The sequence below is a fragment of the Oncorhynchus clarkii genome, chromosome 9, assembly GCF_045791955.1.
Source record: "Oncorhynchus clarkii lewisi isolate Uvic-CL-2024 chromosome 9, UVic_Ocla_1.0, whole genome shotgun sequence".
Lineage (NCBI taxonomy): Eukaryota > Metazoa > Chordata > Actinopteri > Salmoniformes > Salmonidae > Oncorhynchus > Oncorhynchus clarkii.
In genome coordinates, this window is record NC_092155.1 from 32,919,605 (window position 1) to 32,945,841 (window position 26,237).

The 26,237-nt window shown below is 42.2% G+C and overlaps 1 protein-coding gene across 3 annotated transcripts in view; it reads left to right on the top strand.

The window, feature by feature from the left end:
- LOC139416208 (uncharacterized) overlaps positions 1 to 26,023 on the top strand; it is a 30,518-nt gene extending 4,495 nt beyond the window's left edge. Inside the window, exons 2-4 of one of the 3 annotated variants that reach the window (XM_071164609.1) lie at positions 8,676 to 8,794; positions 14,491 to 14,543; positions 20,711 to 26,023. In XM_071164609.1, the coding sequence (XP_071020710.1) occupies positions 14,512 to 14,543; positions 20,711 to 21,500 (822 nt within the window). In that variant the 5' untranslated portion in view covers positions 8,676 to 8,794; positions 14,491 to 14,511 and the 3' untranslated portion in view covers positions 21,501 to 26,023. Of the gene's footprint in view, positions 1 to 8,675; positions 8,795 to 14,033; positions 14,201 to 14,490; positions 14,544 to 20,710 lie in introns of those variants that run through there. The other 2 variants (XM_071164608.1, XM_071164607.1) reach the window with 2 other exon arrangements.
- The last annotated feature ends 214 nt before the right edge of the window (positions 26,024 to 26,237 follow it).

Sequence of the window (26,237 nt, forward strand, 5' to 3'; positions counted from 1 at the left end):
TCCCCAGCGTCTCATTAAACAAGCTCTCAGAGGAGAGTTTCAGAGAATGATATTCAACGTCTATCTCTCAGAGAAAATATTCTGATGAATAATTATAACATGAAAAATAAATGTTATAGCCCTGTGTTTTGTGCATTATGCTACCTGTATTTTGTCTTATTTGGTATGGTGAAATGTTTGGACTATCAACACGAACCTGCAGTGTAACAGATATGGTGGATGGCTTTCAGCTATTTCAGATAAAAACAACAATCAACACAGCTATGCCCTGTGACGAACCATCAAACAGGCAAAGCCTCAATACAGGGCTAAGATTGAATCATACTACACCGGCTCCGATGCTCGTCTTATGTGGCAGGGCTTGCAAACTATTACAGACTACAAAGGGAAGCACAGCCGCGAGCTGCCCAGTAAAACGAGCCTACCAGACGAGCTAAATCACTTCTATACTCGCTTCGAGGCAAGCAACACTGAGGCATGCATGAGAGCAGCAGCTGTTCCGGACGACTGTGTGATCACGCTCTCCTTAGCTGCGGGGCCAGACAGATTAACAGGACGTGTGCTCCGGGTATGTGCTGACCAACTGGCAGGTGTCTTCACTGACATTTTCAACATTTTCCCTGATTGAGTCTGTAATATCAACATGTTTCAAGCAGACCACCATAGTCCCTGTGCCCAAGAACACAAAGGCAACCTGCCTAAATGACTACAGACCCGTAGCACTCATGTCTGTAGCCATGAAGTGCTTTGAAAGGTTAATAATGGCTCACATCAACACCATTATCAGAAACCCTAGACCCACTCCAATTTGCATACCGCCCAAACAGATCCACAGATGATGCAATCTCTATTGTACTCCACACTGTCCTTTCCCACCTGGACAAAAGGAACACTTATGTGAGAATGCTGTTCATTGACGACAGCTCAGCGTTCAATACCATAGTACCCTCAAAGCTCATCACTAAGATAAGGATCCTGGGACTGAACACCTCCCTCTGCAACTGGATCCTGGACATCCTGACGGGCCGCCCCCAGGTGGTGAGGGTAGGTAGCAACACATCTGCTATGCTGATCCTCAACACTGGAGCTCCCCAGGGGTTCGTGCTCAGTCCCCTCCTGTACTCCCTGTTCACCCACGACTGCATGGCCAGGCATGACTCCAACACCATCATTAAGTTTGCAGACAACACAACAGTGCCTGATCACCGACAATGACGAGACAGCCTATAGGGAGGAAGTCAGAGACCTGGCCGGGTGGTGCCGGAATAACAACCTATCCCTCAACGTAACCAAGACTAAGGAGATTATTGTGGACAACAGGAAAAGGAGGACCGAGCATGCCCCCATTCTCATCGACGGGGCTGTAGTGGAGCAGGTTGAGAGCTTCAAGTTCCTTGATGTCCACATCAACAACAAACTCTCATGGTCCAAACACACCAAGACAGTTGTGAAGAGGGCACGACAAAGCCTATTTCCCTCAGGAAACTAAAAAGATTTGGCATGGATCCTGAGATCCTCAAAAGGTTCTACAGCTCCAACATCGAGAGCATGGTTGCGTTGACTGGTTGCGTCACTGCCTGGTACGGCAATTACTCGACCTCCAACCGCAAGGCACTACAGAGGGCAGTGCGTACGGCCCAGTACATCACTGGGGCTAAGCTGCCTGCCATCCAGGACCTCTACACCAGGCGGTGTCAGAGGAAGGCCCTAAACATTGTCAAAGACCCCAGTCAGACTGTTCTCTCTACTACCACATGGCAAGCAGTACCGGAGTGCCAAGTCTAGGACAAAAAGGCTCAACAAGCCATAAGACTCATGAACAGGTAATCAAATTACTACCCGGACTATTTGCATTGTGCTCCCCCCCAACCCCTCTTTTTATGCTGCTGCTACTCTCTGTTTATCATATATGCATAGTCACTTTAACTATACACTCTAGAGGTCGACCGATTAATCTGAATGGCCGATTAATTAGGGCCGATTTCAAGTTTTCATAACAATCTGTATTTTTGGGCGCCGATTTGCTGATAAAAATATATATATATATATATTTATACCTTTATTTAATTAGGAAAGTCAGTTAAGAACACATTCTTATTTTCAATGACGGCCTAGGAACGGTGGGTTAACTGCCTCGTTCAGGGGCAGAACGACAGATTTTTACCTTGTCAGCTCGAGGGATCCAATCTTGCAGCCTTAGAGTTAACTAGTCCAACGCAATAATGACCTGCCTCTCTCTCGTTGCACTCCACAAGGAGACTGCCTGTTACTCGAATGCAGTAAGCCAAGGTAAGTTGCTAGCTAGTATTAAACTTATCTTATAAAAAACAATCAATCATAATCACTAGTTAACTACACATGGTTGATGATATTACTAGAGATTATCTAGCGTGTCCTGCGTCGCATATAATCTGACTGAGCATACAAGCATACAATATCTAAGTATCTGACTGAGCGGTGGTAGGCAGAAGCAGGCGTGTAAACATTAATTCAAACAGCACTTTCGTGCGTTTTGCCAGCAGCTCTTCGTTGTGCATCAAGCATTGCGCTGTTTATGACTTCAAGCCTATCAACTCCCGAGATGAGGCTGGTGTAACCGAAGTGAAATGGCTAGCTAGTTAGCGCGCACTAATAGCGTTTCAAACGTCACTCGCTCTGAGCCTTGCAGTGGTTGTTTCCCTTGCTCTGCATGGGTAACGCTGCTTCGAGGGTGGCTGTTGTCGTTGTGTGCCTGGTTTGAGCCCAGGGAGTGGGACGGAAGCTATTTTGTTACACTGGCAATACTAAAGTGCCTATAAGAACATACAAATGTTAATGAAATACAAATGGTATAGAGGGAAATATAATTCCTATATTAACTACAACCTAAAACTTCTTACCTGGGAATATTGAAGACTCATGTTAAAAGGAACCACAAGCTTTCATATGTTCTCATGTTCTGAGCAAGGACCTTAAACGTTAGCTATCTTACATAGCACATATTGCACTTTTACTTTCTTCTCCAACACTTTGTTTTTGCATTATTTAAACCAAATTGAACATGTTTCATTATTTACTTGAGGCTAAATTGATTATATTGATGTATTATATTAAGTTAAAATAAGTGTTCATTCAGTATTGTTGTAATTGTCATTATTACAAATAAATAAATAAAAATCGTCCGATTAATCGGTATCGGCTTTTTTGGTCCTCCAATAATCGGCATCGGTATCGGCGGCGTTGAAAAATCATAATCGGTCGACCTCTAATACATTCATGTTCCTACTACCTCAATTGGGCCGACTAACCAGTGCTCCCGCACATTGGCTAACCGGGCTATCTGCATTGTGTCCCACCCACCCGCCAACCCCTCTTTTACTCTACTGCTACTCTCTGTTCATCATATATGCATAGTCACTTTAACCATATCTACATGTACATACTACCTCAATCAGCCTGACTAACCGGTGTCTGTACGTAGCCTCGCTACTTCAATAGCCTCGCTACTGTATATAGCCTGTCTTTTTACTGTTGTTTTATTTCTTTACCTACCTATTGTTCACCTAATACTTTTTGCACAATTGGTTAGAGCCTGTAAGTAAGCATTTCACTGTAAGGTGTTGTATTCAGCGCACGTGACAAATAAACTTTGATTTGAACTCACAAAACGAAAAACATTGAATTATCTCCAGAGGACTGAGGATTGTGAACGGTTTGGTTGTCCGAGGCACACTTATGGAAAAGTTCAATCAACAACTCGACATCAACTTGAAGTCAAAAACTCTCATGGTGTTTATAAAACTGCACATGTAATCAAAGGTAATCAAGCTATCCACAAATGACATAACTACAGTGTATATGTCTTACGTCACTTTGCCTGCCGTATTTTTGTAACAGAGAGACCATCAGGGCAGGTTGGCATCTCTAGATATGAGAGATGGAACACTCATTTTTCATCTAAAGATTAAGCCAGCTAGGGCCTTTTCAGCTCAATAATTTGGGCTAAAATCTAGCTTCAGGCCATAATTTAAAAAAAATGGATCTGACTAGCAATGCGATGGCTTGCCCCCAATTCTAATCGGATTCACATTTAGGGAACAATCTGCAGCAATCCAACTTTTATTGCCTACTTTTCCAAGATGGAATATTTCAATTTCCTCCCAAGGAAAATGACTCTGAGCATAGGCTCTGCCAAAGTGATAGGCCTGGAGGTTTTTTTATCACCCTCTTTTTTAATCTTCTTCCTATCATCTCAGATCGTAAGAAACAGTACTAGGCAACAGAATCATAAAATTCAGATAAAATGCTATTACCGCCGAAGAATAATGACCAATATTGTCATCAATGATAGCTACAGTAAGGTCGTAAGTTTACATACACTTAGGTTGTAGTCATTAAAACTCGTTTTTCAACCACTCCACCAATTTCTTGTTAACAAACTATAGTTTTGGCAAGTCAGTTAGGACATCTACTTTGTGCATGACACAAGTAATTTTTCCAACAATTGTTTACAGACAGATTATTTCACTTATCACTGCATCACAATTCCAGTGGGTCAGAAGTTTACATACACTAAGTTGACTGTGCCTTTAAACAGCTTGGAAAATTCCTGAAAATTATGTAATGGCTTTAGAAGCTTCTGATAGGCATCATTGACATAATTTCAGTCATTTGGAGGTGTACCTGTGGATGTATTTCAAGACCTAACTTCAAACTCAGTGTCTCTTTGCTTGACATCATGGGAAAATCTCAAGAAGTCAAGACCTCAAAAAGACATTGTTGACCTCCACAAGTCTGGTTCATCCTTGGGTGCAATTTCCAAATGCCTGAAGGTACCATGTTCATCTGTACAAACAATAGTATGCAGGTATAAACACCATGGGACCATGCAGCCATCATACTGCTTAGGAAGGAGACACGTTCTGTCTCCTAGAGACAAACGTACTTTGGTGCGAAAAGTGCAAATCAATCCGAGAACAACAGCAAAGGACCTTGTGAAGATGCTGGAGGAAACAGGTACAAAAGTATCTATATCCACAGTAAAAATGAGTCGACATAACCTGAAAGGCCGCTCAGCAAGGAAGAAGCCACTGCTCCAAAACCGCCATTAAAAAAGCCAGACGTGAAGCACGGTGGTGGCAGCATCATGTTGTGGGCGTGCTTTGCTACTGGAGGGACTGGTGCACTTCACAAAATAGATGGCATCATGAGGCATGAAAATGATGTGGATATATTGAAGCAACATCTCAAGACATCAGTCAGGAAGTTAAAGCTAGGTCGCAAATGGATCTTCCAAATGGACAATAACCCCAAGCATACTTCCAAAATTGTGGCAAAATGGCTTAAGGACAACAAAATATAGGTATTGGAGTGGCCATCACAAAGCACTGACCTCAATCGTATAGAAAATGTGTGGGCAGAACTGAAAAAGCGTGTGCGATCAAGGTTGCCTACAAACCTGACTCAGTTACACCAGCTCTGTCAGGAGGAATGGGCCAAAATTCACCCAACATATTGTATGAAGCTTGTGGAAGGCTACCCGCAACATTTGACCCAAGTTAAACAATTTAAAGGCAATGCTACCATTAAATGTCAGGAATTGTGAAAAACTGAGTGTAAACTTCCAACTTCAACTGTGTCTGACACACAAATTGAAATCCGAAGCTCATTATTCTGTTGGAAGTACTCCAGGTGAGAACAATGATTAGTAATTTTGATGTTCTGATGTAACTCAAAGGCTGCCGTTATTGGTTACCCAGGGACCTATGAAGAGGGAGTATTGATGTGATGTAATAATATGCTTTTTATTGACAGTAGTGACGGTCTCTCACTCATCCCTCCCTAGTTCTCCTTCTTCTGGTCTACTTGGTGTATTGTCTGTCAGTCAGTCTGTCAGTCTTTATCTTTTAGGTCAGTGGTGCACAACTCTAGTACTTAAGTGCTACAGTGTTTGCTGATATTAATCCTTCCCTTTCAGTATTAAAGTGTGTTACAGTAGTAACTAGGTGTAGTAGTAACCATCTCTGAGTTATATAGATTCAATCCAAAACCAGCCGTACTCTGTCCCCCAAGGTCTGGAGTTGGGTGTGAACTGTAGCCTACTTAACTTCAGGTAACAGAAGTAACTCATACATTCTCACCACTAGAAGCCTGAAGTACAAGCAGGTATTTTAGTTTTGCTTCCTTCAACAATTACCACAGAGTGTGCATGCTTTGGAGTGGTCCAGGTACTCTAAATGCTAATAGGCTACTGTTTGTTTAACAGGTCGGTTTAGTTAACTTGTTTTTTTAGGGTCTCTCTCTTGCTCAGTGGAGCGTCTTAGTTAGCCCAAGGCAGACCTGGTTTCAAATACTATTTGAAAACATTCAGATACTTTCAGCATTTGCTTTAAGCCCACCTGGAGTGCAAGGTGGGTTGAGTTTGCTCTTTGGGGACATTTCTTTTGGTTCCATTTAGGCAGGCAAGTTCAATCAAGCACAGTTGAAGTTATAAGTTGTATTTGTTGTATGTACAGGATATACATGGTATACACCATCCAACGTTGTGATGTGTATATAGCATGAATGTATATGTGTGTGTGTGTTTGTGTTTGTGTGTGCGCATTGCTTGCGTGTGTGGATGAGTGTATATCTGTGTGGTTTTGTGCGTGAGTTGGTATCAGACCTCATACCCCGATAGTGTTTGCCCGATGGTAAGGGAGTGAGCGGAATGTGGCTGGGAAGTGTGGAGTCCTTGATGATACTGCGGGCCTTCCTCAGGCACTGTTTCGAGTAGATGTCCTTTATGGGTGGGGAGTATGGTCCCAGTGATGTACATGTCCATCTTCGCCACCCGCTGGAGGGTCTTGTGGTCGTGGACAGAGCAATTCACGTACCAGGCTGTGATACATCCAGTCAGGACGCACTCGATGGTGCAGTGGGAGTACTTGGAGGGTGCCCTCTTGACAAGAGTGGTGGTGTTGTTGGTCTGTGTCAAAATGTGGACGCAGAGGAACTTAACTGAGTGTAAGGAGCAGTATTTTGATGTTTGGATGAAAAACGTACCCAAATTAAACTGCCTATTTCTCAGGCCCAGAAGCTAGAATATGCATGTAATTGTCAGATTAGGATAGAAAACACTCTAAAGTTTCCAAAACTGTCAAAATGTTGTCAGAATATAACAAAACTGATATTGCAGGCGAAAACCTGAGGAAAATCATACTAGGAAGTGCCTCTTATTTTGAAAGCTCCCTGTTCAATTGCATGCCTTCCTTCCATTTAAAGGGATATCAATCAGATTCCTTTCCCCATGGCTTCCACATGGTGTGAACAGTCTTTAGATATAGTTTCAGGCTTTTATTCTGAAAAATGAGTGAGAATGATCACATCATGTCAGTGGATGGCTGGGTGCCAGCAGAGTTTTGCATGCGCAACAGCTTGGAGAAGACATTTTCTCTCTCTCCTATTGAAAAGCTACGGTCCGGTTGAAAAATCATTGATTATTTATTGTAAAAACAATCTGAGGATTGATTATAAAAGACGTTTGACATGTTTCTACGAACTTTACGGATACTATTTGGAATTTTCGTCTGCCCCGTCGTGACCGCTCGAGCCTGTGGATTTCTGAACAAAACGCACCAACCAAATGGAGGTATTTTGGATATAAAAATAGTATTTATGGAACAAAAATAACATTTATTGTGTAACGGGGAGTCTCGTGAGTGCAATCATCCGAAGGTCATCAAAGGTAAGCGATTCATTTTATTGCTTTTCTGACTTTCGTGACCAATCTACTTTGGTGCTAGCTGTTTGTAATGTTTTGTCTGCTGAGAGAGATGTCCTAACATAAACGCTTGGATAGCTTTTGCTGTAAAGCTTTTTTGAAATCTGACATGCCAGGTGGAATGACAACAAGCTAAGCTGTGTTTTGCTATATTGCACTTGTGATTTCATGAAAATTAAATATTTTTAGTAATTTAATTTGAATTTGGTGCTCTGCAATTCAGCGAATGTTGACGAAAATGATCCCGCTAACGGGATGGGTGCGCCAAGAAGTTAAAGCTGCTGACTCTCGCTACTGCAGTCCCGTTGATGTGGATTGGGGAACGTTCCCTCCTCTTCTTCCTGAAGTCAACAATCAACTCATTTGTTTTGCTGACATTGAGGGACAGGTTGTTGTCTTGGCACCACAATGCCAGTTCACTTCACTTCCTCCCTACAGGCTGACTCTTCGTTGTTGATCAGACCTACAACCGTGGTCTTGTCAGCAAACTTGATGATGAGTTTCTGTTGTGTAAAGCCATGCAGTCATGGGTGAACAGGGAGTACAGCAGAGGGCTGAGGACACACCCCTTGTGGGCCCTGTGGAGGAGTCCAGTTGCAGAGGGTGGTGTCCAGACCCATGGCGCTGGGCTTGGTTTCGAGCTTGGAGGGAACGATCCAAGATTGAGTTGAATACTGAACTGTAGTCAATGAACAGCATTCTCATATAGGTGTTCCTCTTGTCCAGATGTGTTATGGCCATGTGAATAACGATGGAAATTGTATCTTCCATGGATCTCTCGGAGCAGAAGGCAAATAGGATTCGGTCCAGTGTGCCTGGCATGTTGGCCTTGATGTGGGCCATGACCAGCTTCTCAAAGCACTTCATGACGACCGGGGTGAGTGCGACAGGGGCGATAGTCATTTGGGCATGTCACCTTGTTTTTCTTTGGCAGTGAGACGATGGTGGTCTCCTTGAAGCAGGTGGGGACTACAGCCTGGGACAGGGACAGGATGAAGATGTTCAAGAAGACACCTGCCAGCTGGTCAGCACACACTCTGAGGACTAGCCAAGGTATGCAATCTGGTCCAGCGGCTTTGTGAGTATTCACATCAGCCTCGGAGAGTGAGAGTCTTCCTAGATGGCTCTGTATTGTTTGCCTGGAAGCGAGCATAAAATGTTTTAAGCTCGTCTGAGAGGGAGGCTTCATTGGGCACCACACAGCTGGATATGTCTTTAAAGTCCATGATAGTCTGAGTTGTCAGACATCAATTCAAGTTTGAGTCTGTATTATGTTTTTGCATCCCTCATGGATTTTCAGAGCTTGTACCTGCTTGCCTTGTACACGTTGCACGCCACCTAGTCACCGGGGTTCGTTCTGCTAACATCTATTGCTGCAGTATGGGCTCTCAGCATGGTACTGATATCTCCGTTCATCCAGGGTTTTTTGGTTGGGGTGTGTCCGAATTGTTATTCATTTCCTAATGAAGCCTGTGACTGAAGATGTACAGTCGTGGCCAAAAGTTTGAGAATGACACAAATATTAATTTTCACAAAATTTGCTGCTTCAGTGTCTTTATATATTTTTGTCAGATGTTACTATGGAATACTGAAGTATAATTACAAGCATTTCATAAGTGACAATTACATGAAGTTAATGCAAAGAGTCAATATTTGCAGTGTTGACCCTTCTTTTTCAAGACCTCTGAAATCCGCCCTGGCATGCTGTCAATTAACTTCTGGGCCACATCCTGACTGATGATAGCCCATTCTTGCATAATCAATGCTTGGAGTTTGTCAGAATGTGTGGGTTTTTGTTTGTCCACCCGCCTCTTGAGGATTGACCACAAGTTCTCAATAGGATTAAAGTCTGGGGAGTTTCCTGGCCATGGACCCAAAATATTGATGTTTTGTTCCCCGAGCCACTTAGTTATTACTTTTGCCAGCAATGTGCTCCATCATGCTGGAAAAGGCTCTCGGAAGATGTGTTGGTACCATTCTTTATTCATGGCTGTGTTCTTAGGCAAAATTGTGAGTGAACCCACTCCATTGGCTGAGAAGCAACTCCACACATGAATGATCTCAGGCTGCTTTACTGTTGGCATGACACAGGACTGATGGTAGCACTCACCTTGTCTTCTCCGGACAAGCTTTATCATACAAACTGAGGCAGCAGGCTTTTGTAAAAATGTATAGTTGTGTCATTCTCAAAACTTTTGGCCACGGCTGTATACAGTATTCCTCAATGTTCCTAAGGTTCATTTCAATGGGAACATCAAGCATTGTCTCGAACATATCCTGACAATAATTTCCAGGTATAGGTCTATCTGAGAGCTCGAAGATACGGAAGCAACCACCATTTACCTACATATAGTCTGCTATAGCCTACATATTTATTTACTTTGTCATTCTATAATTTTCATGGAATTTTAGTAGCAATTAAATAATGAATTTAGAATTTAACCCGAATACATTGTCTATAAATATTTTTACCAGCTTCATGTATTCTGCACCTCTCCCCTTTGCTACGGCAGCACTATATCCTAGTTCAATTCACAAGTGGACGAAACTATCTCAACGGAGAAAGCATCTGAGCAAGTTAAACAGCGCCTCTCCGTCTAGACATAAAGAGCATGACATGCCATATTCTTTTTGTCCAGACAGCAGCAGATACATGGGCTACACATACTGAGACAGAGGGGCGCTGTTTCGCTCGTTCGGTTGCTTTATCTGAGATTGATGCGTCTTTCTGTCGGCGCGCGTCTCGGTCAAATAAATTATCTAGATTTTTATATTTTATTTGGAAGGGCAAGGAGGTATGGTAGGGGGTGGGCCAGGCCAGGCCCACTAAGGCTTGCCAATAACGCCGGCCCTGACTCTATGTAGGCCTACAGTGTGTGAGTTGTGAATAATGCAAAAGCATGTGGCAAATGTGTCACTAGTAGACCATTGAGAAACCATTTATGAATAGGCTACTTGTGCATAGCCAGGATCAGAAAGACACCAGGTGCATTGCATTTAATCAAACGAAACAGAAAGCAAGAAATCATTACGGGAAAGTAGTTTCAAGTTTTTGTTAGTTGTATGTATGTCATGCAATAAAATGCAAAATAATTACTTAAAAATCATACAATGTGATTTTCTGGATTTTTGTTTTAGATTCCGTCTCTCACAGTTGAAGTGTACCTATGATAAACATTACAGACCTCTACATGCTTTGTAAGTCGGAAAACCTGCAAAATCGGCAGTGTATCAAATACTTGTTCTCCCCACTGTATCTAGGGGACATGCAGAAGGAAGCTACTTTAAATATTGTGTAGACGATCAAGAGAACTCTCCTTTCCATCAACCCAACAGGTGTCATTGAGGGGATTTTTTATTTTATTTATTTATTTCACCTTTATTTAACCAGGTAGGCAAGTTGAGAACAAGTTCTCATTTACAATTGCGACCTGGCCAAGATAAAGCAAAGCAGTTCGACACATACAACGACACAGAGTTACACATGGAGTAAAACAAACATACAGTCAATAATACAGTATAAACAAGTCTATATACGATGTGAGCAAATGAGGTGAGATAAGGGAGGTAAAGGCAAAAAGGCCATGGTGGCAAAGTAGATACAATGTAGCAAGTAAAAAACTGGAATGGTAGATTTGCAATGGGAGAATGTGCAAAGTAGAAATAAAAATAATGGGGGTGCAAAGGAGCAAAATAAATTAATTAATTAAATACAGTAGGGAAAGAGGTAGTTGTTTGGGCTAAATTATAGGTGGGCTATGTACAGGTGCAGTAATCTGTGAGCTGCTCTGACAGTTGGTGCTTAAAGCTAGTGAGGGAGATAAGTGTTTCCAGTTTCAGAGATTTTTGTAGTTCGTTCCAGTCATTGGCAGCAGAAAACTGGAAGGAGAGGCGGCCAAAGAAAGAATTGGTTTTGGAGGTGACTAGAGAGATATACCTGCTGGAGCGTGTGCTACAGGTGGGAGATGCAATGGTGACCAGCGAGCTGAGATAAGAGGGGACTTTACCTAGCAGGGTCTTGTAGATGACATGGAGCCAGTGGGTTTGGCGACGAGTATGAAGCGAGGGCCAGCCAACGAGAGCGTACAGGTCGCAATGGTGGGTAGTATATGGGGCTTTGGTGACAAAACGGATTGCACTGTGATAGACTGCATCCAATTTGTTGAGTAGGGTATTGGAGGCTATTTTGTAAATGACATCGCCAAAGTCGAGGATTGGTAGGATGGTCAGTTTTACAAGGGTATGTTTGGCAGCATGAGTGAAGGATGCTTTGTTGCGAAATAGGAAGCCAATTCTAGATTTAACTTTGGATTGGAGATGTTTGATATGGGTCTGGAAGGAGAGTTTACAGTCTAACCAGACACCTAAGTATTTGTAGTTGTCCACTTATTCTAAGTCGGAGCCGTCCAGAGTAGTAATGTTGGACAGGCGGGTAGGTACAGGTAGCGATCGGTTGAAGAGCATGCATTTAGTTTTAGAGACTGCCAGAGGTCCGGACAGCAGACCCTCCGATTTGACACACTGAACTCTATCAGAGAAGTAGTTGGTGAACCAGGCGAGGCAATCATTTGAGAAACCAAGGCTGTCGAGTCTGCCGATGAGGATGTGGTGATTGACAGAGTCGAAAGCCTTGGCCAGATCAATGAATACGGCTGCACAGTAATGTTTCTTATCGATGGCGGTTAAGATATCATTTAGGACCTTGAGCGTGGCTGAGGTGCACCCATGACCAGCTCTGAAACCAGATTGCATAGCAGAGAAGGTATGGTGAGATTCGAAATGGTCGGTAATCTGTTTGTTGACTTGGCTTTCGAAGACCTTAGAAAGGCATGGTAGGATAGATATAGGTCTGTAGCAGTTTGGGTCAAGAGTGTCACCCCCTTTGAAGAGGGGGATGACCGCAGCTGCTTTCCAATCTTTGGGAATCTCAGACGACACGAAAGAGAGGTTGAACAGGCTAGTAATAGGGGTGGCAACAATTTTGGCAGACAATTTTAGAAAGAAAGGGTCCAGATTGTCTAGCCCGGCTGATTTGTAGGGGTCCAGATTTTGCAGCTCATTTAGAACATCAGCTGAGCAGATTTGGGAGAAGGAGAAATGGGGAAGGCTTGGGCGAGTTGTTGTGGGGGGGTGCAGTGCTGTTGACCGGGGTAGGAGTAGCCAGGTGGAAAGCATGGCCAGCCGTAGAAAAATGCTTATTGAAATTCTCAATTATGGTGGATTTATCAGTGGTGACCGTGTTTCCTATCTTCAGTGCAGTGGGCAGCTGGGAGGAGGGGTTCTTATTCTCCATGGACTTTACAGTGTCCCAGAACTTTTTTGAGTTAGTGTTGCAGGAAGCAAATTTCTGCTTGAAAAAGCTAGCCTTGGCTTTTCTAACTGCCTGTGTATAATGGTTTCTAGCTTCCCTGAACAGCTGCATATCACGGGGGCTGTTCGATGCTAATGCAGAACGCCATAGGATGTTTTTTTGTTGGTTAAGGGCAGTCAGGTCTGGGGAGAACCAAGGGCTATATCTATTCCTGGTTCTAAATTTCTTGAATGGGTTTGGCTGAAGCTGTGCACTAATGACCCAATCGAAGCCATTAGCTAAGTGGCATTTTACTGGATCTCTCTATCAAACTGTCCAAAGCCAATGTAAACCTGCTTGTGCCCCTGACCCATCAGTCCTGGGTCATGTTCAGTAGGAAATATTGTAGAAAACATGATGCAACAGGGGGAAAAAAGGATTTCTGTGTTATTGGATAGGTTAACATAACTCTGTAACAGATATTGTTACTTCTTTCAGAGTTGCAGTTAATGTCAATGTGACATTTACTGTTACATTGAAAGTGAATGCTGAAAATTCACTGTCTTTATATCTTAATCATTTCTTATTTCACAGTAATGTTTATTTATGTCATAATGCTGTCCGTAAGCACCACATTGTCTCTGTGAAAGTAAAAAAGTTAGTCCCTTTAAGATGTGCAAGGCTTTTCATTGCAGCTACACTTTTTTCTGTTTTTTAGTGAAGACCAAAGCTGGGGAGAAAGATACTGTGTCCTTGCTTCTCTCTCTCTTGCTAGCAGACAGACCCATTCGAGCCTCTCTTGTTAATTATTTATCCAGGCAAAGAAATACCAAAGCTTAGGGAAACACACACACAGCCAGGAGAGAAAAGATCACCCCCATCCTCTACACACACGCATATACGCACACACACACACACACACACATAATACCTACTGTAAGCACGCTGTTAGACTCTTTCTTTCACACACACACATAAATTGGGATGGATGAATACCAAAGCTTTATCAGCGCTTCAGACAGACACACTACATCATCCCTGAACACAGCGCTCAGGCGTCACCATGGCCACGGAGGGCAAGCCAAGTCTAAACCTGACTTATGAGGTTCAAATCCTCCCGATAGTTTAGAAAAGCCTTCAACAAAGGCTACCTCTATGTCACAGGACAGGTGAGTAGAGAACTCTTGGATAAATAAATTGACACTTCCTGAGAGTATGTGTCAAAATGTTTGTTGCTCAGACAGTCTTGGACTGTCAGTCTCAAACTTTCTATCATCTGGGTCTTAAAAGAAAATGTCACTGATTGAAAATGTCATCAAGTTTGATGGGACTTTGCTTGTCATTAGAGTTATTGATGTGCGGCAGCCGTAACCTTTCTCTGTGTTTTCGACATTATAGTGGTTATTTATAATTTTAAGTTTTCTATTTTAGTAACAAAATGCTTTTTGTCCTTTCACAGCTTCACTGCCCAGTTGGCCAGATGGGATGCCAATGCTGTAAGATGATTAAAAGGTGAGTAGGAGCATATTTGTGTGTGTGTGTGTGTGTGTGTGTGTGTTTGTGTGTGTGTGTGTGTGTGTGTGTGTGTGTGTGTGTGTGTGTGTGTGTGTGTGTGTGTGTGTGTGTGTGTGTGTGTGTGTGTGTGTGTGTGCGTCAGGGTTTCCAGTAGACAGTTTTAGCAGATTGAAAAAGATGAAAGCTGATAAATTGTTGCTGGCCAAAAAAACAATCCCATCGCAAAATAAGGCTTTTTATTCATTGATAGAAATATCTGTTGACGTAAATACATTTGACCGGCATGCTTATAGGTCTATAGGTTAATTAAAACAATAGTTTTATTAAATTGGGGTATGTGTATTTTCATTAGTCATCATGTACTGTATAGTAGCAGTCAAAAGTTTTGACTTTTTATTTAATTAGGCAAGTCAGTTAAGAACAAATCCTTATTTACAATGACAGCCTACCAGGGAACAGTGGGTTCAGTGGTAGAATGACAGATTTTTACCTTGTCAGCTCAGGGACTCGATCCAGCAACCTTTGCGGTTACTAGCTCGATGCTATGACCACTAGGCTATCTACCTGCCACCCCTAAGTGGTAGTTCCACTCATTCAAGGATTTTTCTTTATTGTTTTCTATTATCTACATTGTAGAATAATAGTGAAGACATCAAAACTATAAAATAACACATATGGAATCATATAGTAACCAAAAAAGTGTTAAACAAATCAAAATATTTTTTATGTTTGAGATTCTTCAAAGTTGTCACCCTTTGCCTTGATGACAGCTTTGCACACTCTTGGCATTCTCTCAACCAGCTTCATGAAGTAGTCACCTGGAATGCATTTCAATTAACAGGTGTGCCTTGTTAAAAGTACATTTGTGGAATTTCTTTCCTTAATGCGTTTGAGCCAATCAGTTATGTTGTGACAAGGTAGGGGTGGTATACAGAAGATACCCTTATTTGGTAAAAGACCAAGTCCATATTATGGCAAGAACAGCTCAAATAAGACATGAAGGTCAGTTTCTTCAAGTGCAGTCACAAAAACCATCAAGCACTATGATGAAACTGGCTCTCATGAGGACCACTACAGGAAAGGAAGACCCAGAGTTACCTCTGCTGCAGAGGATACATTCATTAGAGTTATTTGCATCTCAGATTGCAGCCCAAATAAATGCTTCACAGAGTTCAAGTAACAGACACATCTTAACACCAACTGTTCAGAGGAGACTGCATGAATCAGGCCTTCATGGTCAAATTGCTGCAAAGAAACCACTACTAAAGGACGCCAAGAAACACCAGCAATGGACATTAGACCGGTGAAAATATGTCCTTTGAGTCCAACTTTGAGATTTGAGACGCAGAGTAGGTGAACGGATTTTCTTCGCATGTGTGGTTCCCACGGTGAAGCATGGAGGAGGAGGTGTGATGGTGTGGGGATGCTTTGCTGGTGACACTGTCTGTGATTCATTTTGAATTCAAGGCTCACTTAACCAACAATTGTAAATGCAATCGCATGTTAAAAAAAAGTTTTGATTGCCACGATTAAAAGTTATTAACTTTCAGTTATTAACTTTCGAACCGAAATTTTCATTTCTGTCACATATGTAACCACTCAGGTGTGCTGTTTAGAATGGTGTTTTCCCAGAATTAAATTTTGGCAAACGTTTCATTACAGAAGTTCTGTTTAGAAGAATTACCATAATTCTCAAATGGCCGGTAAATTAAAGTCTTCCTGGTAACTTCCCAGTCATTTTCCTAACGGAAACCCTGGTGTGTGTGTGCTTGCATGAGGGCTTCTGACGTTTGTCTGTATGAATCTATTGCATTTATGTTTGTGTGAGGAGAGGGGGAAGGTGTACATATTGACAGCAGCTCTCCATCTCTAAGCGAAGGTCACACTGCTTAACAAAATTTGTTAGATGGTTATCAAAATCCAGTCCTTATTCTTACTATCACGAGCTACAGCTACAGTATTCCTCGTATAGCCTTATCTATCCTATTGAACCAGACAGATGTCCTATCTGAATGTCACTGTACATTCTCTTCCCATCCTAATGATTGCTTTAATTCTGTTTCATATATATAGAGATGGGCTACATTATAAAGTGTCACTCACAGTGACCTCTAACATTGGCTTTCCGTATAAACATCCAGTCAATATGCCAATACTTATCTCATCACCCTCCTCTCAGCTTACTTTGCTGTAAGTGTGAATGTAAGAGGAAAGGGGAAAGGAGTAATACTTTTTGATTGAATATAAATAAATGGGCTTTACACCAATTCACATATTGTAATCCCTCCCACACACACACCTCTCTTTCCCATGTACAGGAAGGTAGAAAGACACACACACAACCTCTGTTTCTCACACTTTAAAATGCATGGGCACACACACTCACACACAAACATACACCTCCCCTTAATTGTTCTCAGTGTCACATTTCTTGGCTTAGCCATTTCCTTAGCATATTAAACAGATTGGCTTGGAGGGACGGTACTGTAGGTTACTGGGTCAGTTCCCACTTTGACTGCATGCCAACTCTCTCCATTCTCTCAGACCTTCTCACGCCTGATCACAAATCACACAGGACTCCTGTGAAATCCATCAAGGCTGTTATAGAAGACCAAATAAATTACTCCACCTTTGATTGCTAAAAAACTTGGCTAGAACCACATGGATTAGAATAGTAGCTAGCAGTAGTAGATGGATAGCTTTTGGGTTTGCTTTAAAAAAAAATGTAGACATCTGTATGACTTATCCTTTTTTGCATTCCTTTTTTCAGGGACTTGATTGCCTTTCCTATTTAGCAGTAGACTGGCACATCTTTGTATTATTGTCACATCCGGAGTGGTGTCTTGTGTGTTGTTGTGGCATCTCATCTACATTTGAAGTCGGAAGTTTACATACACCTTAGCCAAATACATTTGAACTCAGTTTTTCACAATTCCTGACATTTAATCGAATTAAAATTCCCTGTTTTAGGTCAGCTAGGATCACCACTTTATTTTAAGACTGTGAAATATCAGAATAATAGTAGAGAGAATGAGTTATTTCAGCTTTTATGTCTTTCATCACATTCCCACTGGGTCAGAAGTTTACATACACTCAATTAGTATTTAGTAGCATTGCCTTCACATTGTTTAACTTGGGTCAAACGTTTCGGGTAGCCTTCCACAAGCTTCCCACAGTAAGTTGGGTGAATTTTGGCCCATTCCTACTGACAGAGCTGGTGTAGCTGGGTCAGGTTTGTAAGGCCTCCTTGCTCGCACACGCTTTTACAATTCTGCCCACAAATGTTCTATAGGATTGAGGTCAGGGCTTTGTGATGGCCACTCCAATACCTTGACTTTGTTGTCCTTAAGCCATTTTGACACAACTTTGGAATTATGTTTGGGGTGATTGTCCATTTGAAAGACCTAATATATCCACATCATTTTCATGCCTCAGGATGCCATATATTTTGTGAAGTGCACCAGTCCCTCCTGCAGCAAAGCACGCCCACAACATGATGCTGCCACCCCCGTACTTCACGGTTCGCATGGTGTTCTTCGGCTTGCAAGCCTCCCCTTTTTTCCTCCCAACATAACGATGGTCATTATGGCCAAACAGTTCTATTTTTGTTTCATCAGACCAGAGGACATTTCTCCAAAAAGTATGATCTGTGTCCCCATGTGCAATTGCAATCCGTAGTCTGGCTTTTTTATGGCGGTTTTGGAGCAGTGGCTTCTTCCTTGCAGAGCGGCCTTTCAGGTTATGTCATTATAGGGCTCGTCTTACTGTGGATATTGTAACTTTTGTACTTGTTTCCTCCAGCATCTTCACAAGGTCCTATGCTGTTGTTCTGGGATTGATTTGCACTTTTCGCACCAAAGTACGTTCATCTCTAGGAGACAGAACGCGTCTCCTTCCTGAGTGGAATGACGGCTGCGTGGTCCCATGGTGTTTATACTTGCGTACTATTGTTTGTACAGATGGACTTGGTACCTTCAGGCATTTGGAAATTGCTCCCAAGGATGAACCAGTCTTGTGGAGGTGTACAATTTTTTTCTGAGGTCTTGGATGATTTATTTTGATTTTCCCATGATGTCAAGTTTGAAGGTATGCTTTGAAATACATCCACAGGTACACCTCCAATTGACTCAAATGATGTCAATTAGCCTATCAGAAGCTTCTAAAGCCACATAATTTTCTGGAATTTTCCAAGTAGTTTAATGGCACAGTCAACTTAGTGTATGTAACCTTCTGACCCACTGGAATTGTGATACAGTGAATTATAAGTGAAATAATCTGTTGTTGGAAAAATTACTTGTGTCATGCACAAAATAGATGACCTAACTGACTTGCCAAAACTATAATTTGTTAACAAGACATTTGTGGAGTGAACGAGCAGTATGGCTTGTGGTATTGTCATGCTGATGAGTCATGTCAGGATGAGCCTGTAGGAAGGGTACCACATGAGGGAGGAGGATGTCTTCAAAAAATAACAATTCTAACAAATCACGAAAGACTTTGATCTTCGGGGAAACACAACCAGAGACTTTTCTGTCAACTCTCTCCAGCAGACGGACCAAATACCAACAGAGAAGACCACAATGACCTACAGGCGTAAATATAAATGCAATTTCTTTTCGAATGAGCGGTCATTCATGTAAAGTATTAGCGATTTCTATGAGTGTTGTAATCCTTGATGAGTTTCCCACTCTTGAACTGCACACCCCTTTTCTTTTGTCTACCAAGCCGTCATATCGGTTTAATCCGCTAGGGACATTACTATGTATCATGTAGAAACCCAATGTATAATATCTACTGTTTGTTATGTATTTCTGTGATTTGATTAGTTAGTAAATAAATAATTTAGCCAATTTGTATATCGCAGATTCATAATTTATGCTAGGGTTCATGCAGATAACCAAGAATTTTACGACGTTCAGATGAGACTGATAGAAGGTAAAGAATAATGAATGATTGACTGCTATTGATGTAAAAGATCTTCAGATCTTTAAGAGTGGATTCGGGAGATAGCCGCTCTATATAAACGAATGCTTCCGTGATGCCCCGGATTCCTAATGAGTTAGTTATTGCCTGATTAATTTAATCAAATAATGAATGTTAGGTAATTGATTTGAAAATAGCATGTCATCACATTAAGGATACTAGAGACACGACACAGCTGTAGACTAAACTCTGAGGAAAGACAAAATAGAAAACATTATTTTCTCAGCTCACATAAATGTGAGGAGGGAGGGGAGGGAGGGAGGGAAATGAAAGAGGGAGTGAGAGAGAGAGAGAAGGTGGGGGAAAACTTGAAGGAAGATATTTGAGTGAGGGAATGAGGAGAGGACTGGAGAGAGGGAGAGGTTTTGGGGGACAATATCATACAGCGAGAGGAGGAGTGCTCAAACACAGAGAGAAGAGAAAGGTGGGGTTGAAGCGAGGGGGAGAGGTAATGCAAGAGACCTTTAGAGGTGTGAGATGGTGTGTGGGGGTTGTGTGATTTGTGGGGTATGAGGAGTGCTCAGGGAGTGCATGGTGAAAGAGAGAGTTATCAGCATAAGGTGCTCACAGCAGGAAGTATCTGACAGCCTGTTACAATGTCCACAAATGAAGGCCCCCATCTATACTGCTCCTGTGTTTACCTTTTTTACTCTCTGCTCTCTCTCTGTTGATCTCTCTCTCTCTTTCTGTCTGTCACTCTCTGTCGCTCTCCCTCTCTGTCATTCTCTGTCTCCCTCTGCTACTAGGAGAGGTGTCCTTGTTTTGACAGTGTGCAAGGGGGTGTGTGCGGTTGTTTAATCGATTCTCAGGCAAAGCTGACACCCTGAGACTACTGTGTCAATGCACCTAAATAGTCCGCCTGTCGTATTTCTTCTCTGTGTCTTAGAGAAACAATGAAAGTCATGTGTGACTGGTTATTGAATGTTGACAGTTTTCTATAGAACACAGGGACCTCTGACAAGACGGGGAATAATAAATATTGTTATTTAATTGCTATTTCATTTATTCACATTTGTAAATAAATGTGAACTGCTGGATTAACTAAACATGCTATCTATTTGTTTGTCTGTCTCTAATTGTCTCTCTCTTCCCTTTCTCTATTTCTCTAAATGTTTTCCTCTCTTCTTCCCTTCTCCCTGTTACATCTATGATCCGACTGTTCCGGTGGACGTCCACGGCAGGAATAGGGACCCGGCAGAGAGCTCTCTCTACCAGCCCCACCACCTCCCAGCAGACGGCGGGGACCAGTCCAACAACAAGCAGAAGCAGGACTTTCACAACCTGGGCTTCAGCAACAGCAACAAGTACAACGATGGAGAAGATGGAGGACGAGGCCTCAAGCTGGAGATCGACAACAACCAGATCAACAGGCTTCACGCCGTGCCCGCCAACCCAGAGAGGGGGCAGGGGAGGGGGCAGGGAGTCAAGCCTTGGGCAGGGGAGGTTGGTGGTGGTGGTAGGGGTCTGTATATCCTCCATCCAGAGGGCCAGGTTCCAAGACGAGATCCATCTAAGGGCCCCAGCCAAGTTCCAATCTACCCTAACACACTCTCCCTGGATCATAGTCACCATCTGACACATTTGGGTGACAATGACCCCCACAAGATTAGGATGTTCCGAAATAGCTCGGACCCCTCCTGGCCCGGTGTGGGGTGCTACACCTCGTTGACGGATGAGCTGGATGAGGGGGTGGGGGGCACACCTGAGTACCTGTGTGACACAGGGGATGAGGAGAGCGTCCTGTCTGCGGATATTCCAACTAGTACAACTAGCCTGTCCTCGGCAGACACGAAGGATGATAGGAGGGCGCCGGACGCCACTACCGTAGAGAGCGGGATCGGGATCTCGGTGACGAAAAGCGAAGATGAGGGACGGGAAGAAGATGACGTGTATCACATCACAGACTCTATGGTGGCGGAAGCTCTAGCGGCTCTAGATGCGGCAACTGCCGGGGAGGACTATGAGGACTAACTCTTTAAAAACTCTTAAATATTTTCAACAAGGCCTCTTACTATTCCAAAAGCACAATCTAACTTCGAAATCTATTCAGCTTCAATATCTGCTGTTTTTTTTACTAAAATATGGATTTATTTTTTAACATACTGTAGATCATGCATATTTGTCTTGTGAGTCACATGGGCATACAGTACCAGTCAAAAGTTTCTTTATTTTTACTAGTTTCTACATTGTAGAATAATAGTGTAGACATCAAAACTATGAACTAACACATATGGAATCATGTAGTAACCAAAACAAATCAAAATATATTTTAGATTCCTCAAAGTTGCCACCCTTTGCCTTAATGACAGCTTTGCACACTCTTGGCATTCTCTCAACCAGCCGTCATTGTAAATAGGAATTTGTCCTTAATTGACTTGCCTAGTTAAATAAAGGTCAAATAAAAAATGTAGAATGCTTTTCCAACATTCTTGGAGGAATTCACACATATGCTAAGCACTTGTTGGCTATTTTTCCTTCACTCTACGGTCCAACTCATCCCAAACTGTTTCAATTGGGTTGAGGTTGGGTGATTGTGGATTTCAGGTCATCTGATGCAGCATTCCATCACTCTCCTTCTTGTTCACATATGGCCCTTACACAACCTGGAGGTGTGTTTTGGGTCATTGTCCTGTTGAAAAACAAATTATTGTCCTACTAAGCGCAAACCAGATGGGATGGCGTATCACTGCAGAATGCTGTGGTAGCCATGCTGGTTAAGTGTGCCTTGAATTCTAAATAAATCACCAACAGTGTCACCAGCAAAGCACCCCCACACCATCCCACCTCCTCCTCCACGGTGGAAACCATACATGCGGAGATCATCCGTTCACCTACTCGGAGGTTGGAACCAAAAATATCAAATTTGGACTCATCAGGCTGAAGGACAGATTTCCACCAGTTTAATATCCATTGATCGTGTTTCTTAGCCAATGCTTGTCTCTTCTTCTTATTGGTGTCCTTTAGTTGTGGTTTCTTTGCAGCAATTCGACCATGAAGGCCTGATTCACGCAGTCTCTGAACAGTTGATGTTGAGATGTGTCTGTTACTTGAACTCTGTGAAGCATTTATTTGGACTGCAATCTGAGGTGCAGAGAGCTCTAATGAAGTTATCCTCTGCAGCAGAAGTAACTCTGGGTCTTCCTCTGGGTCTTCCTTTCCTGTGGCAGGCCAAATGAGAGCCAGTTTCATCTTGGTTGAGACTGCACTTGAAGAAACTTTCTAAGTTCTTGACGTTTTCTGGATTGATTGACCTTCATGTCATAAAGTAATGATGGACTGTCGTTTCTCTTTGCTTATTTGAGCTGTTCTTGCCATAATAAAGACTTGGTCTTTTACCAAATAGGGCGATCTTCTGTTTATCACCCCTACCTTGTCACAAAACAACAGCTTGGCTCAAACGCATTAAGAAGGAAAGAATTTCCCCAAATTTACTTTTATCAACTTGTTAATTGAAATGCATTCCAGGTGACCACCTAATGATGCTGGTTGAATGAATGCCAAGAGTGTGCGAAGCTGTCTTTTTTAAATTGTTTTATTTCACCTTTGTTTAACCAGGTAGGCCAGTTGAGAACAATTTCTCATTTACAACTGCGACCTGGCCAAGATAAAGCAAAGCAGTACGACACAAACAACAACACAGAGTTACACATGGGATAAACAAATGTACAGTCAATAACATAATAGAAAAATCTGTATACAGTGTGTGCAAATGAAGTAAGGAGGTAAGGCAATAAATAGGCCATAGTGGCAAAGTATTTACAATTTAGCAATTAACACTGGAGTGATAGATGTGCAGATGAGGATGTGCAAGTAGAAAAACTGGTGTGAAACAAACAAAAACAAACAAAAACAAATATGGGATGAGGTAGGTAGTTGGATGGGCTATTTACAGATGGGCTGTGTACAGCTGCAGCGATCGGTAAGCTGCTCTGACAGCTGATGCTTGAAGTTGGTGAAGTCTCCAACTTCAGTGATTTTTGCTATTCGTTCCAGTCATTGGCAGCAGAGAACTGGAAGAAAAGGCAGCCAAAGTAGGTGTTGGCTTTGGGGATGACCAGTGCAATGTACCTGCTGGAGCGCTGCTACGGGTGGCTGTTGCGATGGTGACCAGTGAGCTGAGATAAGGCAGAGATTTACCTAGCAAAGTCATCAAGGCAAAGGATGGCTACTTTGAAGATTCTCAAACATTAAATATATTTTGATTTGTTTATCAGTTTTTTGGTTACTACATGATTCCATATGTGTTATTTCATAGTTTTGATGTCTTCACTATTATTCTACAAAAATAGTAAAAATAAAGAAAAACCTGGAATGAGTAGGTGTGTCCAAACTTTTGACTGGTACTGTATGTGTGACTATTTTGCCAAGGATTGGGTTGCGTAACGGTAGTCTGTTGTGTCAATGTTTGTTGTACTCTCAGGAGCAAGAGAGAATAATACTCTAGGCACTCGACTGTAAATATTCCCAGTGTCTTAAACCTAATTCCTAAACTACAGTACGTTTTACACTCTTTGGTCTACACTGAGTATACAAAACATTAGGAACACCTTCCTAATATTGAGTTGTAACTCCCCCAGTACAACAGCCTCAACTAATCTGGGCATGGACTCTAAAAAGGTGTTGAAAGCCTTCCACAGGGATGCTGGCCCTTGTGTCAAATTGTCTGTATGTTCTTTGGGTTGTGGACCATTTTTGATACACACGGAAATTGTTAAGTGTAAAAAACCCAGCAGCGTTGTAGTTCTTGACACAAACCGGTGCACCAGACACCTACTACTATACACAGTTCAAAGCCACTTAAATATTTTGTCTTGCCCATTCACCCTCTGAATGGCACACATACACAATCCATGTGTCTCAAGGCTTAAAATGCATTTGCTTACCGGTCTCATCCCCGTCATCTACACTGATTGAAGTGGATTTAACAAGGGACATCAATAAGGGATCATACAGTAGCTTTCACCTGGATACACCTGGGCAGTCGGCAGGTAGCCTACTGGTTAGAGTGTTGGGCCAGTAACTGAAAGGTTACTGGATTGAATCCCTGAGCTGACAAGGTAAAAATCTGTTGTTCTTCCGCTGAGCAATGTTCCCCAGGCGCTGTGGATGTCGATTAAAGCAGGCCACCTCTGATTCAGAGGGTTTGGGTTAAATATGGAAGACACATTTCAGTTAAAGGCATTCATTTGTACAACTGACTAGGTATCATCCTTTCAGTATGTTATGGAAAGAGCAGATGTTCTTAATGCTTTGTACACTCAGTGTATGGTTCTACATTTCAATATTCCACCAACATAGTTCTACAGTGCTTATAGAATTTATATTTCTATATTCTGTTCTATACATGCTCTATTCAGTGGACGTACATTAAGTACACTCCTAGAAATAAAGGTTTCTTTGGCTGAACCCTCTGTGGAAAATGTTTTTCAAAGGGTTCTCGTATGGGGACAGCCAAAGAACCCTTTTATAGGTTCCAGATAGGTTATTGCCATGGCTTTGTTTGTCTTCAGAGAGCTTGCTGTGCTTCATTGTATGAACACACATTGATAGGTCATCTCCAGCTATCTATTTTTGTATTGTATCCATGTTGATGTTATTTTTTTTACCAGTTTTTCCTATGTTATTTATATCCTGACTGGTTGGCCCAGTCCTTTCAGAGACATTGCCCAAAGTTTGTAGAAAATAATTAGACACGTGAAGAAAAAGACCATAGTGAGAGGTAACCACATGGGTTGTTTGTTGTTCCTGTCTGTTGTCTGACCAGTGATGTTAGATCAGCTTACAACTTCCCATTGTGAAGCATACTGAGTTGACCAAGGGCGGACATGATGACTTAAGACCCTATGAAAAGAAGGAATTATATCACTGATATTGTCATGAACTTACCTTAGTTCCTTTGTTTTTGTCTTTGTTTTAGTATGGTTAGGGTGTGAGTTGGGGTGGGCAGTCTATGTTGGTTTTTTTATGTTGGTTTTTGAGTTAGGCCTGGTATGGTTCTCAGAGGCAGCTGTCAATTGTTGTCCCTGATTGAGAATCATACTTAGGTAGCCTGGGTTACACTTTGGGTTGGTGGGTGTTTGTTTCCGTGTGAGTGTTTGGGCCACACGGTACTGTTTCGTTTTGTTCACATCATTAATTGTTTTGTTCCAGTGTTCAGTTTGTTTATTAAAAAGACATGAACACTTACCATGCTGCACCTTGGTCCTCCTCTCTATCTCCAGACGACATCCGTCACAGATATACTTAGCATCTGTGCATATTGTTTGTATTGTTTGTAAACATTATACATGGGGTGGCAGGGTAGCCTAGTGGTTAGAGTGTTGGACTAGTAACCGGAAGGTTGCAAGTTCAGACCCCCGAGCTGACAAGGTACAAATCTGTCGTTCTGCCCCTGAACAGGCAGTTAACCCACTGTTCCTAGGCCATCATTGAAAATAAGAATTTGTTCTTAACTGACTTGCCATAAAGTTAAAATAAAAAAAAATTGTGAAGGGTTTTTGTTTCAATGAAGGAACATTTTTTTTTTTATCAGGACTATCCTTTTAAAGTCATTGTTTGTTTGCCGAAATCATTTATATTCCAATGTATGCAGTATATACATAATATATTTAGATGTTTAATTTTCTAGGCCAAAGGGAGACGCCAGGGACTCAAACACCCGCTTAAGTACAACACCCGGCTAAGGCGGTAAACATGCTAACTTTAGCT